This window comes from Tupaia chinensis, unplaced genomic scaffold (genome assembly GCF_000334495.1).
Source record: "Tupaia chinensis unplaced genomic scaffold, TupChi_1.0 Scaffold000387_1, whole genome shotgun sequence".
NCBI classification, from domain to species: domain Eukaryota; kingdom Metazoa; phylum Chordata; class Mammalia; order Scandentia; family Tupaiidae; genus Tupaia; species Tupaia belangeri.
This window is the reverse complement of record NW_006159889.1, coordinates 3183351-3198266: the sequence shown is the minus strand read 5'-3', so window position 1 is coordinate 3198266 and position 14916 is coordinate 3183351. Positions and strand designations below refer to the sequence as shown.

The following is a 14916-nucleotide window of genomic DNA, read 5'->3' as shown; positions in this document are numbered from 1 at the left end:
TCTTTCCCAGACTACTGGTAAACAGTGATAGAACATAAGGGATATGAGTAAATACACCAGGCCCTGTGAGCAAGCCTCTTCACTCCCCACAGTTCAAACTCTTCACTGTTCTATGGGGAGAGTCCATCATTACTGAGACAAATGTTCAACAGGATTTTTCTTCTGTTCAGTCTCCAATTTTTGTTTTGCTGTTTTCATTTTTAATATTTAGAAGAGGAATCGATGTTTAACATTTTGTGGGGGCTAGGATAAATTTTTTGTTTCTAAAATGGTACAAATAGGCTCAAGTGCCCAGCCCTGTGCCCGGCACATGGTGTATATGATATGGTCATTTTTTTTTTTAATCTTCCTATTTTATTAGATTAAAAACACAACAAAACCAGTAGCAACTAGGAAAAAGATGGGGAAAGAAATACAGAAAAGGGTGGAGCAAAGATCAAGAATGACAAAAGGAAGGATCAGAGGGAGGACAGGGAACATCAAGAGCCCCAAGTCTGGGCAGGAACGAGATGGTTAAGGACTAGACCTCTCTTCATTTGATGACAATTTTCTGGCGCAAATCTTGGGGTCCAGAGCCAGGGAGGGGCTCCAGGGCTGAGGCCGTGAGCAGCAGTCTGAGGGTAGCGATGTACTTCTCATAGGCCTCACGGATGACCTTGAAGGCTCCAGCGGTGGCATAGGGGATGTCTGTGACACGGTCCCAATATAAGTCTGGATGATGGGTCACTGGGCTGACCTTTGGGGGCTGATTCTGGGGGAACCATTCTTCAAATGTTGTATCATCACTAAAAGTGATGAAGGTCTGTGAGCAGCAAGCAGGGGGGATGACAGGTCCAGTCCCAGCATAGGGAGTCAGTGCAGAAGCTGGGAAGCAGATCAAGTCCTTCTACATCTACGTCCTCTTTGTTTTTTTATGGAGAGATTTTTCAACATAGGGCGCGTGCGCTCGCCAGACAGACAGAGAGAGACATAGAGACTTAAAGCGAGAAATCACCCCCCAGGGGGGATGGTCACACCGCAATCCCGTCTCCTCCATTCTCCTCTTGGGATCTTGGGCACGCATGCACACACGCCCAGCGTGAGTTTTAAGCCACCGGGTCTGGGACGTGAACCGTGGTCGACTACGTGGGAGTCCAGCGACATAGCCATTACACTAACTGCTGGTTCCCTACATCCACGTCCTCTTCCATGGGTCCTGGCTCCCCAAGGAGCAGCACCATCACCGAATGATAAGTGATTATGGGCCTAGGACACTTCCCTTCTTGTGAACCTGCTTCTTTTTGTCGGCCTCGAGCCGCTCATATGTCTCCAGTGAACGTAGGTTGAGCTACTCTGTGATCTTGGCCTCTCTGAGCAGCTCTTCCTGGTCAATGGCCGCTCACAGGGGCGCCCCTTTGCCGCCATGACTGGCCCTGCCTCTCTTGAACTCAAAAGAATGTTTGTTGCGTACGCTCTGCTGTAGACTGACGCATAGACTTCAGACTGTCAGAGCCATCATCTTGCAGTTCTAGCGGTAACAGAGCCTTCTCTTCCCTAGTTGCAGTCTTCTGGAGGCCCCGGCTCCCAGCCAAACTCATGTCGCCTATGGAGACACCGCCACCACCAGCGGCTCCTCAAGATGGTAATTTTTAATGGAATGGAGTAAGACTGTGTTCTTGGTTTGACCTGCCCATAGCAATAATCATTCATTATTAAGCTGAACTTCTAGGCTATCCCTGCTCCATCCAGGAAGAAATGAATAATGCCATATAATGTTACAACCTCAGGCAGAGAAGAAAAGAGCAAATTAAATTGAAAAGATCACTACTAATGCAAAGTAGGATGATAAATATCAAAAACTGAGATGCTCAGCCAGCATGACACAGCACTTCCCCATTTCCTATTCTACTTTAGGAGGAAAGGGGTGGGGAGGGAGGACATAACATTGTTCCTTGAATGCTCAGTGGCTAAGCTCCATTTATTTATTTATTTATTTATTTGGAGACTTTTGCTATAGGGCACGTGTGCTCACCACAGAGACAGAAAGCAAGAAATCACCACCCAGTGGGGATGGCCTACCTTCTCCTCCATTCTCCTCTTGGGATCTTGGGCACACATACACATGTGCCCCGTGTGAGTTTTAAGTTGCCAAGTACGAGACTCAAACTGAGGTCAACTATGTAGGAGTCTAGCAAAGTAACTGCTACACCATTTGCTGGTCCCTAAGCTCCCATTTTAAAAATAAAGAATTTTGCATTTAATTTATTATTATTATTATATATTTTTTATTTTTAGAGAGATTTTTGCTATAGGGCACATGTGCTTGCTGGAGAGACAGAAAGTGAGAAATCACTCCTTGGGGAGATGGCCACACCACAATCCTTTCTCCTCCAGTCTACTCCCGGGATTTTGGACACAAGCACACAAGCCTGGCGTGAGTTTCAAGCCTTCAGGTCCAGAACTTGAACCCATAATCGGCCATGTGGAAGCCCGGTGATGTAGCCACTATACCACCTGCTAGTTCCAATTCATTATTATTTTTTAAACATCTTGCCATAGGGCATGTGCACACACCAGAGGGAGACAGAAAAAAGAGAGAGAAAGTGAGAAAGCAAGCTGTCAGGTCTGGGACTTGAACCGTGGTAGGCCATGTGGGAGTCCACTATGCTACCTGCTGGCCCCAGAAGCTCCTATTTTATATCAGATGCTGTGTTGCGACTTGGATACAGAGTTGGATGTGACCCAAATCCTACTCTTGAGAAAGTCGGTTTGAAAGGGAAAAGCAGACTTGTAAACAAGTAAAAGACCTATTTTTCTCAACACAATGGTCAAGTCTGGGGATGAGCCAAGGTCTGAACAACTTCAGACAAGTAATGCTTCAGCTGACCTTCAAAGACATGCTGAATGGCTATTCAGGCTTGAAACAGGTTCCTTCTGTTTTGGGTGTAGTAAGTGAGGTGGATGTATTATAATAATAGCTAACATTTCTAATCTGCAATAACCAGGTACAGTGCTAAGTGAGCTACACAGATGATTTCAATGAAATACTAGTATTATTCCCATTTTACGAGTGAAGAAAGATGAATAAGGTCACACATAAGAGTATTGCAGTTTAAGTTTCCTATAAGGTGCTTGCACTCCCAGAAGAGAGACAAAGTGAAAGTGAGAAATCACCCCCCAGGAGGTGAGATCAGGAGTAAGTACAGCCAAGCTGTAATTCCTTCCCCTCTATTCTCCTTTGGAGACCGTGGGCTTGCATTCACACACCGGGAATGATCTTCAAGGTTCCTGTCCTGCACTTGACCGGTGCAGTCGGCCATGTAGGATCCAGTCCCAACCTCCACACCACCTGTTGACCCCCAATATTGTGGAGTTTCAACTCAGGAAATTGACTACAGAGCCCCAGTTTCTTTGTGTGTGTGTGTTTTTAAAAGCCCCAGTTTTTAAACCACAAATCTGAGGAGTGCCGTGATCAGATTTCAGAAAGACCTCTTTCAGTCACAGCGGTAAAAGGGCTGGATGGGACACAGAAAGCAGCAACCCTCTCGTCCATGAAAACAAAGGCGGCTAAGAGGTGAGGGTAACAAGGGTCAGCTCTGGCGGCCGGGGCGGACCCGAGAGAGATTCGGATCAACAGTCCTCAGGGCTTGGGGTCCTCTGCGAGCAACAGCAAGGACCCTGCCCCTAACTTGGGCCTGCGGGCACAACGCACAGAAGTCCTGAAAGTCTCCGGCAGAGAGCGCGGGCGAACCGGGATGCCTGGTCCGGAGACTGTCAAGACCGCGCTTCCCCCTCGGACCCGAGCCCTGTGTCGCAAAGGGGGGGAATCCGGGCCCACGGCCACCCCAGCCAGGGAAAGCGCTGAGTCATTCCAGCGGGGCGCGCCGGGGCGGGGCTCGGCCAGATCCCCCTCCTCTCTGCACCTCCCGCACCCCCGACCCGCTCCGACTCTCGCGAGAGCCCTACAGGTTATAAAGGCAGCGCCCCGCGCAAGCTTCCCGCGTCCTCTTCCTGGCTGGCCTGAGTTGCGTTTCTCTTTGGGACCTCGAAGCTGGTGAGTTTGGGTGGCGCTATTTCGGCGGAGAGAGGCGCAGCTCCCCGCACCCCGCTTCCAGCGGGTCGCCTTCCTCCTCCTCCTGGGACAGCCTGTGTTCAGTTCGGGGTGCTGGGACCTGGTGAGGCAGCCGGGTGAGGCCTGGTGTTCGGGAGATACGCGCACCCCCACGTGGTCCCCCCGTGGGTGAAGGGTCCTGATTGAACCCCGAGGCTAGCCAGTGTTCACTTGCATCTCTTCCCAGGCAGTCGGAACTGAGGGCGTTGATTCTCTTGGAACGACGCGGGGGCAGGCTGGTGGTAGTGTAGGGTCCCCGAGCCTAACTAGCCTCCTGCTGGGCGGGGCGTGTTCGAGTAGCTTCTAGAACAGACTTGAACCCTCACCTGTTGCTGTAGAGGGCAGTCTGCACTCGTCCGGCCGGTATAGGAGTTAAGGCTGTTCCCAGTTCGGAACCCGGACTCGCTTTGGGAACGAAGAGCCCCTTCACCTTCATTTTCCTCTCTACGGAATGGGGCTTGTGATTCTGATGACCTCGCTGAAGACTCCGCTCTCTTCCTGCCGGCCTCCTGGTGCTTTGCGAAGTGCTGGGGTGGGGCTGCATCGAGCGGTAGCAGGGCTGGAGGCGTGGTCCTCATTGGGGTTCTTGGGCAAATCCCCTGAAGGACCCAGCGCCGGCCGGAAGTCCAGCAGCCCTTTCTCCAGATTGGTTGGGCTTCAGACTTGGGGGCCACCTGGTAAAGCAGGTTTGGACAAAGTGGTTTGTGTTAGGGTTACACCCTGTAGTTGGTCACCAAGTTGCAGCGTGCCTTTTTTTTTTTTTTTTTTGGTAAAGATGCTAAGGAGTTTGTATAAAGTTTGCAATGTTGGTTCTCACAGTGTTTCTTTTGGTCATAATATACTTTATTTATTTATTTAAATTTGACCAGAGAGGGACAGAGCAAGAGAAAGAGAGAAAGGAAGCAAGCCTTCAGGTCCAGAACTCAAACCACCGTCAGCCATGTGAGAGTCCAGCATCTCAACTACCATGCCACCTACCAGCCCCAAGAATTATCTAACTTTATATATTTATTTTTCATTTGACCAGAGAGAGGGAAAGTGAGAAAACAACCTGCCAGGTCTGGGAATTGAACCACAGTCAGTTATGTGGGAGATCAGCACCTTATTCACCATGCCACCTGCTGCATAGTGAATTAAATCTTAAGTCCTTAACTTGGTGTTCACCTGAGGGTATCCATTATGTTCCTTTTTAAAAAAGTTATTAATAAATTGTATTTTTGGGATCTTGCAGCCTGGGTTAGAAACTCAGTTTTTGTAAGGACAGGGAGGGTTGGAGAGGGTCATGTTTGTTTCCCCCATTACGAAAGCCCGTGGAGCACAGTCTGGAGAAGGGGCAACGTGACCATTAAAGATCTAGATACTCTGGGGACCAGGAGTTAGCGTAATGGCTATGTCACTGGACTCCCATGTAGTTGAGCGTGGTTTGCATCCCAGACCCGGTGGCTTAAAACTCATGCCAGGTGCATGTGCATGTGTGCCTAAGATCCCGAGAAGAGAATGGAGGAGAAGGGATTGCAGCATGGCCATCCCCCCTGGGGGGTGATTTCTCGCTTTCTCTGTCTCTGGTGAGTGCACGTGCCCTATAGCAAAAACCTCTCAAAAAAAAAAAAAGATCCAGATACTCTGCTAGTGGCATTAGTGCATTTGGGTTCTGGTTTAAGAATTTCCACCCCGTTCCTCTTAGCCTCTGTAATGAATGTGTGAATGTGTAGAACAGAAAGCTGTTGCACAAATGTTCAGGAAGAATGGATAGTGGTGCCTTCAATTCGTAAAGACATTGCCGTGCCATTTTAAAATGAAAACAAAGGCTGAGATTCAGAGACTTGTTTTTTTCTAAAAGTTGGAACGCTCACATTGTGACCCTTGACTGCCTGTGCTTCTCACTAATGTAAAATGCAGTGTATTCAGGGCCACTAGACAATTCCTTGATTGTTCTATAGCTCAATCTGACTAGGTGAAGGCTGCCACTTATCTATAGAAAAATAAGTCTTGTTTCTAATTAATTACTTATTACTTTTTCCAGCTGATAGCAAAATGTCTTCAGGAAATGCCAAAATTGGGTACCCTGCCCCTAACTTCAAAGCCACAGCTGTTATGCCAGATGGTCAGTTCAAAGATATCAGCCTAAGCGACTACAAAGGTAAGAGTAATTATGTCAGGTTAATTAAAAATTGAATTACTTTATAATTTAGGGATGGCTTATTAGATGTGCCTGTGTAATGTATTTGCCTAAAATGTCTCATGTCTCCTGGGTAGGTCTTTAGAGCAGGAGGCTGTTGTTCTCAGATTATAGTGAATTGGTGATTAACAAGTCATGATTACTGAGTGGATTTCTGGGTCCAGACTGCATCTGGAGAAAGCATGTGCTTCATTGTGCCTGGATGTATTAGCTCAGTTGTCTTTCAGTACTCCTCAATTCTATTATTGGAGAAATTCTCATTATCTCTTGTTACAGGAGACCTTCTACATGTAAAGTTTTGGAGCCTAAGTCTTTGTCACTGCTTGTTTAGTTTGTGAACTGTGTGTGTGTCAGCTGTTATGTGTTAGGCAGAGGGCTTAGGCACGTACATTCCCTTGACTGTTTTGCCCCCAGAGAACAGTTACTTTACAGCTGGAACAACTCCCCTTTCTGTTGCGATAGTTTCACGCAGACACAGGGAAGTTCTTTTAAGGCTCCTCTTTCTTTGCTTCTGCAGTCCCAGAGCAGTTGGGTCTCCTAGGACAATTGAAGGTATAGATTCCTTACAATGCAAACCCGAAACTCAGGTGTCAAGTGTACCCTTCTTAGTGATGTATTATCAGTTCCTGGAGCTAACTTTGGTGTAGAACGTTTGACAAGGTTTCCTGACATGCCACACTTGATTACTGGGATGAAAGCAGGTAAGTGGGGCCCTATGGAAGGAAGCTCTTTGTGGCAAACAAGGTAATAGCACCACAGGGAGGTGACTCTGTCCCAGGGATACAGACATGAGGCATGAGAGGTACTGCTCTCTGCCCTTGAGGGCTTGACCTGCTGAGCTTTCACAGTGCTTGTTAGCCAAAGCCCTGGAGAGGTGGTTTAGATGAGTAATTTTGCTCTTCAAAGTGTATGTTGAAAAGAACTTTGCATTTTTCTACCTGGAAATAAGTGAATGTTGGGTTAGTTCCAATAGCTCAGCCCAGTAGGTGTGGTGAGAGGCCTCGCTAGTTTAAAGAGCTGCTTCAGTGGTAATCCTGTTGACGTCAGTACAGTTGCAATTAGTAATGCTGTTACCGAGCAGCAGTTTTGGAGCTTCTGTCTCACAAGGTTTTTCTTTTCTTGTCCTGTCTTGCTTATTAGGGACAGACATTTATGGTGATTCATGTGCTCGCTTAAAGCTTACCCATCCATTACTGTCTTCATCATGGAAGAGTACAGAGGCTCTGACATCCTCTTGTAGGTCTCTTATCTCCATAGCAGAGAACCCAGCAGTCCACCCTTTTCTGAATATGCATTGTAGGCATTGGCATTAGGCCATCCAGTAGATAACTGTGTCCTTGTTTCTGCTTTCCTTCATTGGAGAATCTGGTGTTTATGCAAATTCTAGCCACTAAAAGAATTAGTTTAAAGTTGGACTAAACAGCTAAGAACATGGAGGCCTGAAAATAAGGCATGTAACTATTAATAGAAGAGGATATTTTTTCATTCAGGCCTTCCTGCTGCAACAAGTTCTAAAAGTACCCGGGAGACATCTGTATTGAGCATCTTGGTATTGAGAAATTACCGTGTCTGCTGTTGGCCTAAAAGGCTTCTTTATTTGGGGGGAGAGGTTTCTGCTATAGGACGTGTGCGTTCACCAGAAAGACAGAAACAAAGCGAGAAATCATCTCCAGGGAGAATGGCCACCCCACAATCCCTTCTTTGCTCTCTTCTTGGAATCTTGGACACACACGCACACACGTGCTTGAAGTCAGTTTAAGCCACCGGGTCTGGGACTCAAACTGCGGTTGATTACATGGGAGTCCATCTGCTGGTCCCAAAAGGCTTACTTTATTAATAGTAAAATGTCTTTGACTCAGTCTATAGAGGGCATGGAAGTCTGTTTCAAAAGCTAACCTGTGATTCTTTTTATCCCCCCAGGAAAATATGTTGTGTTTTTCTTTTATCCTCTTGACTTCACTTTTGTGTGCCCCACGGAGATCATTGCTTTCAGTGATAGGGCAGAAGAATTTAAGAAACTCAACTGCCAAGTGATTGGTGCTTCTGTGGATTCTCACTTCTGTCACCTAGCATGGTAAATATCTTGGACAGTTTAGCATGTGGACTTTCTAAGCTGCTTCTGGGAGGCTTTAGCAATCGACTTTCTTAAGTATTGGCTAACTTCTAGCTTCTCTTGGAAAGTAAAGCAAAGACTCTTCCTCTTGTTCTGTTAATGCCTGGCAGCAGAGGAGAAGCAGCTTGAGTTACAACTGTGTGTACCCTGGTGACTGACCTAGACTGTTCTCAGACATACTTTTAAGGTTTTTTCCATAGGGTGTGCCTGTTTGCTGGAGTTGGGGTTCAGAGTAGGGGTGGAAGTGAGAAATACGCCCCTGGGGCGGGAGGTGGTCACTCTGCAATCCTGTCTCCTTTCTGCTCCTGGAATTTTGGGCGCACATGCACCAGGTGTGAATTTCAAGCCATTAGGTCTGGGACTTGAACTGTGGTTCAACCATATGGGAGTCTAGTACCTTAACCACCATGCCACCAGCTGGCCCCATCGCAGCCATTCACTTTACCATGGGAAAAAATGTGAAGGTTTTTGGGAAAGTTAGATTGGGAATATTGGAAAGGGGAAAGTTGAGGGGGAAAAAGTAGGTACAGTGAATGTTCTTGAAACACAGGAGTTTGAATAGATGTGATTGTATGTGTACCTTTTGCTGTAGGATCAACACACCCAAGAAGCAAGGAGGACTAGGACCCATGAACATTCCCTTGGTATCAGACCCCAAGCGTACCATTGCTCAGGACTATGGGGTCCTAAAGGCTGATGAAGGCATCTCCTTCAGGTATGTACCTTCGGTGGGGAGGAGCTGACATCCATCAGAAGAATTTATAGTTGACTTAAAAAAATATTTATTTGGAGAAAGTTACAGCCTTGATACATATCATATCATTCACTTGTGCAGAGGTTTCACTGAAGGCAGGGCTAGTACAAATCTTGGCAATCAGCCTATTTTCTTTGAACTTTAAGCTCCCCTATTCTTAGAATTTCTTTCCTCCTCTTTTTTTTTTTTTTTAAGTTGGTAGAGGGTGCATGTGTTCTCTAGAGAGAGGAACAAGTAGGAAGTATTCCCTGATGGAGTGTGATCATGCCACAGTCTCTTTTCCATTATACCATCTAGTCAGGATTTGGGGTGCAAGCAAGTGCTTGCACACACATACCCACACCCCTGCTTACCTGTCTGCTGTTCTCAAGTTACTGACTGTAGGACTGGAACCACAGTCAGTCAAGTGGCCTCTGGCTCTCTGAACTAGGAGGCTATGGGTAGCCTAGAAAGCAAATTTCGTTTTTTGTTTTTGCTTTTGCCATAGGGTATGTGCACTTGCAGGAGACAGAAGGAATGTGAGACATCACCCTCCTGGGGGATGGCCATGCCACAATCCCTTCTCCATTCTTCCCTTGGGATTTTGGGCATGTACTTCATGTTCCCAGCATGATTTTCAAGCTGCCAGGTCTGGGGCTCATACTATAGTCAACTATGTGGGAATCTAATGCCTTAACCACCATGCTATCTGCTGTCCTTCAGAAGGCAAATTTTCTTTTTTTTTAAATTCAAAATTTAGCTTTTTTATTGCTAAAGGGTGTATGTGCTGGCTAGAGAGGAAAAGGCAACCCTCAATGGGGTGTGGTGATTCCATGGTCCTTTTTCCTTCATTTCTCCATTCCATCAGGGTTTGGGCCATGCACACACAAGGGTTCTTCAGGTCAAAAGGGCCATGATTTGAACTGTGGTTAGCCATATAGGATTCGCCTTTCTGTACAATAGCACTTAACTGCCGTGCTACTTGGCTGACCCAGAAAGCAGATTTCTCAACCTGTACTCTCTCTTATCTTAGTTCTTCAATTTCTTCCCTCCAGAGGCCTTTTTATTATCGATGATAAGGGCATCCTTCGGCAGATCACCGTAAATGACCTCCCTGTTGGCCGCTCTGTGGATGAGACTCTGAGACTAGTTCAGGCCTTCCAGTTCACCGACAAACATGGCGAAGGTAAGCCACCTGCCTGCCTGGTAAGAGGACAACAGAAGGCGATAGGGTGGGAAAGATGGTGGGAACAAAGGCTTCCAAAAAAGAGAAAGAGGTAATTATGTTTCTTTATTACATTGTAGTCCGAGTTGACAATGGATTGTAGGATAGAGCCAGTGGAAGTGCTTGGGGAAAAGAACATAAAGTCTTTTTATTCAAAATACATACTACTGCTTCTGCCCTGCTTGATCACTCACTGCCGCAGATCTGATCCCCTGAAGTTTAGAGTATAATGGGCTTAACATTGTATTAGGGCAAAACACAAGTTGAAAATTACATCTAGGGAATAAGTATGGGGTGCTAGACTCTCACATGGCTGACTGCAGTTCAAGTCCCAGACATGGTGGCTTGCTTTCTCACTTTCCCTCTCTGTATGTCTCTGGCCAAATTAAAAAATAATAATAAATTAAATAATTCTTTTTAAAAACAAAGGTAATATGCCTAATTTTGAAAGATGGAACTTAAAAATAGGACTAAGGTAACTTTCCCGAAGGCAATAGGTAGAAACCAATTAATACATTTCTGTCTTTTTTTTGAGAGATTTTTATTGTTGGGCACATGTGCTTGCTGGAAAGACAGAGAGAAAGCCAGGGGTGATGGCTACACCACAGTCTCTTCTCTCCTCTCCTGGGATTCTGGGCATGCACGCCACGTGTGTCTGGCTTGAGTCTCAAGCCAGTCTGGGGCTAAAACCGCACAGGTGACCATTTAAGATCTAGGTGCCTTAACCTCCATGTCACTAGCTGGCCCCCATTTCTGTCATTTTAAAAGTCTGTTCTGTTGTAGTGTGGTGGTGGTAGGAATTAGAGTTGATCAGATATGAAATTACATACTTTTTTTTTTTGGAGAGGTTTTTCGCTATAGGGCGCGTGCACTCGCCAGACAGACAGAGACATAGAGATAGAAAACGAGAAATCACCCCCCAGGGGGGATGGTCACGCCGCAATCCCTTCTCCTCCATTCTCCTCTCGGGATCTTGGGCACACACGCACACGCGCCCGGCGTGAGTTTTAAGCCACCGGGTCCGGGACGCGAACCGCGGTCAACTACGTGGGAGTCCAGTGACATAGCCATTACGCTAACTGCTGGTTCCCGAAATTACATACTTTTTAAAAATTTTTTTGTAAAGAATTATTTAACTTTGTTTTGGGACAGAGAGGGAGGGAAAGTGAGAAAGCAAGCCAGCTACCAGGTCTGTCTGGGACTTGAACCGCAGTTGGCCATGTGGGAGTCCTGCGCCCTTAACCACCACACCATTATATACATTTTAAAAAATAATTTAAAATAATTTTTAAATTTTATTTGTTATCATTAAAGAATTTGCTATAGGGCACATATGCTCACCAGAGAGAGAAAGAAAGCAAGCAAGAAGGAGAAAGCAAGTCGCTAGGTTCAGGACTCAAACCACAGTCAGCCATGTGAGTTGTCGCCTCAACTACCATGTTACCCCCTGACCCCAATGTAAAAACTTTAAATGAGGGCTGAGCTAGAGAGTTTCAAATGAAATTTCAAGATTCTTCATTGGACATCTCAGGATTAAAGATAATGTTTTTTAAGTTGGTCATGTATAACCTCAAAGTGACTGGGCTCATTCACTTTTTGGTTTTTATTTTTTATTCTTTTACTTTAAAAAAAATAAAAAGAGGGACCAGGAGGTGGCATGGTGGTTAAGGCACTGGACTCCCACGTGGTCAGCCACTGTTCTAGTCCAGACCTGGTGGCTTGCTTTCTCACTTTCCCTCTCTCTCCCTCTCTGTGTCTCTCTGGTCAAATTAAAATATGTGAATGAGCAAATAAAAAAATTTGTTTTAAAACTTATTTATTACTGTTCTCTAATTTGACCAGAGAGAGAGATGGGGAGAGACTCTAAAAGAAAGCCACCAGGTCTGAGACTCAAACCACAGTCAACCCTGTGGGAGTCCAGTGCCTTAACCACCATGCCACCTGCTGGCCCAAATTTTGTTTTTGTGAGTTTTTTTGAAAGATTTTTGCTATAGTGTGTGTGCTCACTGCAGAGACAGAGAAAGTGAGCAGTCACTCCCCAGGGGGATGACCACACGGCAATCACTTCTCCATTCTCTTTGGATTCTGGGCACACATGTACACACACCCTTAGTGAGTTTTAAGCTGCTGGGTCTGGGACTCGAACCACAGTTGACTATGTGGGAGTCCAGTGCCTTAACCACTGTGCCACCTGCTAGTCCTTCAACTTTTGTTTGTTATCTAGTAGTTGCTAAAATGTAGGCCCTTTTTCTCCTATTGCCCCAGCACAGGTATTTGTCTCCTTACATGTTCTTGTTACAGTGTTGTGATAAAACTGAACCACTTGATCCCACCCTTTGAGTTCAAGTGCGGTAGCTTTTGGACTTTGAGCCCTCCTCTTTGAGTGTGGTGGTTGCTGGAATGAGACAGTCTGATCCCAACTGAGAATTGGCAGAGGTTAGTTGAGACCAGCAATTAGCATAATGGCTACGTTGCTGGACTCCCATGTAGTCGACTGCGGTTTGAGTCCTGGACCCAGCGGGTTAAACTCATGCCGGGTGTGTGCGTGCCCAAGATCCCAAGAGGAGAATGGAGAAGGGATTGCAGTGTGGCCATCCCCCCTGGGGGGGTGATTTCTCACTTTCTGTCTCTCTGTCTCTCTCTGTCTTTCTGGCAAGTGCATGCATCCTGTAGCCAAAAAAAAAAACCTCTCAAAAAAAAGGAAAAGAAAGAAAGAATTGGCGGGGGTTAGTGAGTTTTTTTTAAAAAAACTCAGCCCTTAAAGTAATAATTGCTGCTGGTTATGTGGGGAAATGGAGATCCTTAAGCTCCCTTCCAGCTTGTCATTGAGGACAAGATAATTCTGATTAAGTGCTGTTGACATCAGATCAAAGGTACAGGTTGACTTGTAAGCAAGGGAAGAATTTTCTCCATTTTATGTTCTCTGGAAGATAAGTAGTTCAGCTTTCTAAGGCCCATTTCAGCTCTGATCTTGTGATTTAAAGATGAAGGTGCAAGTGTCTGAATTAGAGGTGTGTCTTTGGGGAGATCAAAGGTCCAGCTTGGCTGGAGTGAAAGGTTGATCATACGGTGAGTGAAGCACCATTTGCAGAAGCATATGTGAGGGTTAGCCTCACCAAGTGAAGGTGCCAACAGTGCTGAGATTGCCCCCTGGTGGGAGAATGAAGTTAGGTACTAAGACAGGAGTGGGGGAGTGGCAAAGTGTAGGACCTTTATTGGACTTTTCTAGGACTTTGTACATATGCTAGATGCTTGAACCCAAGCTTTCATGCCTCTGAAACCTTTCTTGAGATTCTTAGTGGTCACTGCTACTTTCCCTCCTACTGGAGCAGGTGCAGCCCTCTGTCTTGTCTTTGTTTTTTAGTTGTCAAAGGGTGCATGCAGTTGCCAGAGACAGAAAGAAAAAGAGAAAAAAACTCCTTCAGTGGAGTGTGGTCATGCTATGGTCCCTTCTCAATTTCTCCACCTCGTCAAGAATTTTAGCATGGATATTCAGTGTATTTTTGAAGCTGTTGGGGCCTAAATTCAGACTGTGATTATCCTGTGGGGTCTGACTCCCTTAACCACTAGGCACAAGGCAAGTCATCATGACTTTTTAAGGGTTTTTGCCATAGGGCATGTACCTTTACTGGAGAGATACAGAGATAGGGGAGCCAGGGAAGTGCTTTCTCACAGGAGGGATGGCCATGCTGCAATCCCTTCTCCAGTTTTCTCTTGGGACTTTGGGCATGCATGTATACAAACCCGACATGTTTTCAAGCTCCCAGGTTCAGGACTCGAACTGTGTAGTTGGCCACATGAATATCTAGCTTCTTAACCACTACACCAGCTGCTAGCCCCTACTCTTATATATATGTGTGTGTGTATGTATATATCTATATATGTGTGTGTGTGAGTGGGTATATAAAATTTTTAAAAAGTTTTTAAAAATTTTATTCATGATCATTATTGTTAATTTGACTAGAGAGAGACAGGGAAAGTGAGAAAGCAAGCTATCAGGTCCAGGACTCAAACTGCTGTCAGTCATGTGGGAGTCCAGTGTGTTAGCCACCATGCCACCTGTTAGCCCCCATTTTTTTTTTTTTTTTTCTTTTTAAGATTTTTGCCATAGGGTGCATGTGCTCGCCAGAGAGAGAAAGTGAGATGACCCTCCCTGAGGAGATGGCCACACACAATCCCTTTTCCATTTTGCTCTCAGGGCAAAATGTGTTCTAGGCACACAATCACATACTCAGTGTATTTTTTTTCTTTTTCAAAAATAAATAATTTTATTATCATTTTTTATTATTTTTTAAAAGAATTATTAACTTTAATTTATATATTTATTTATTTTTATTTGACCAGAGAGGGACAGAGTAAGACAAGAAAAGTGAGAAAATAAGCCACCAGGTCCAGGACTTGGACCGCGGTCAACCATGTGGGAATTTAGCGCCCTAAACTACCGTGCCACCTGCCGGCCCAAATTATTCCTTTTTAAAAAAAAAAAAATTTATTTAATTTTATTTATTTATTCATTTATTTTTTAAATTTGACCAGAGAGAGAGAGAGAGAGAGAGAAAGGAACAAAGGAAGCCAC

At 45.5% G+C, this 14916-nt stretch overlaps 1 protein-coding gene and 1 pseudogene across 1 annotated transcript in view; one reads left to right on the top strand and one right to left on the bottom strand.

Moving 5' to 3' along the window:
• Positions 1 to 532: 532 nt before the first annotated feature.
• Positions 533 to 1577, bottom strand: LOC102490351 (vacuolar protein sorting-associated protein 72 homolog pseudogene; annotated as a pseudogene).
• Positions 1578 to 3888: 2311 nt separating this feature from the next.
• PRDX1 (peroxiredoxin 1) overlaps positions 3889 to 14916 on the top strand; it is a 15467-nt gene continuing 4439 nt past the window's right edge. Inside the window, exons 1-5 of the mRNA XM_006153815.3 lie at positions 3889 to 4033; positions 6114 to 6230; positions 8190 to 8343; positions 8975 to 9097; positions 10171 to 10301. Of these exons, the coding sequence (XP_006153877.1) occupies positions 6125 to 6230; positions 8190 to 8343; positions 8975 to 9097; positions 10171 to 10301 (514 nt within the window). The 5' untranslated portion in view covers positions 3889 to 4033; positions 6114 to 6124. The remainder of the gene's footprint in view (positions 4034 to 6113; positions 6231 to 8189; positions 8344 to 8974; positions 9098 to 10170; positions 10302 to 14916) is intronic.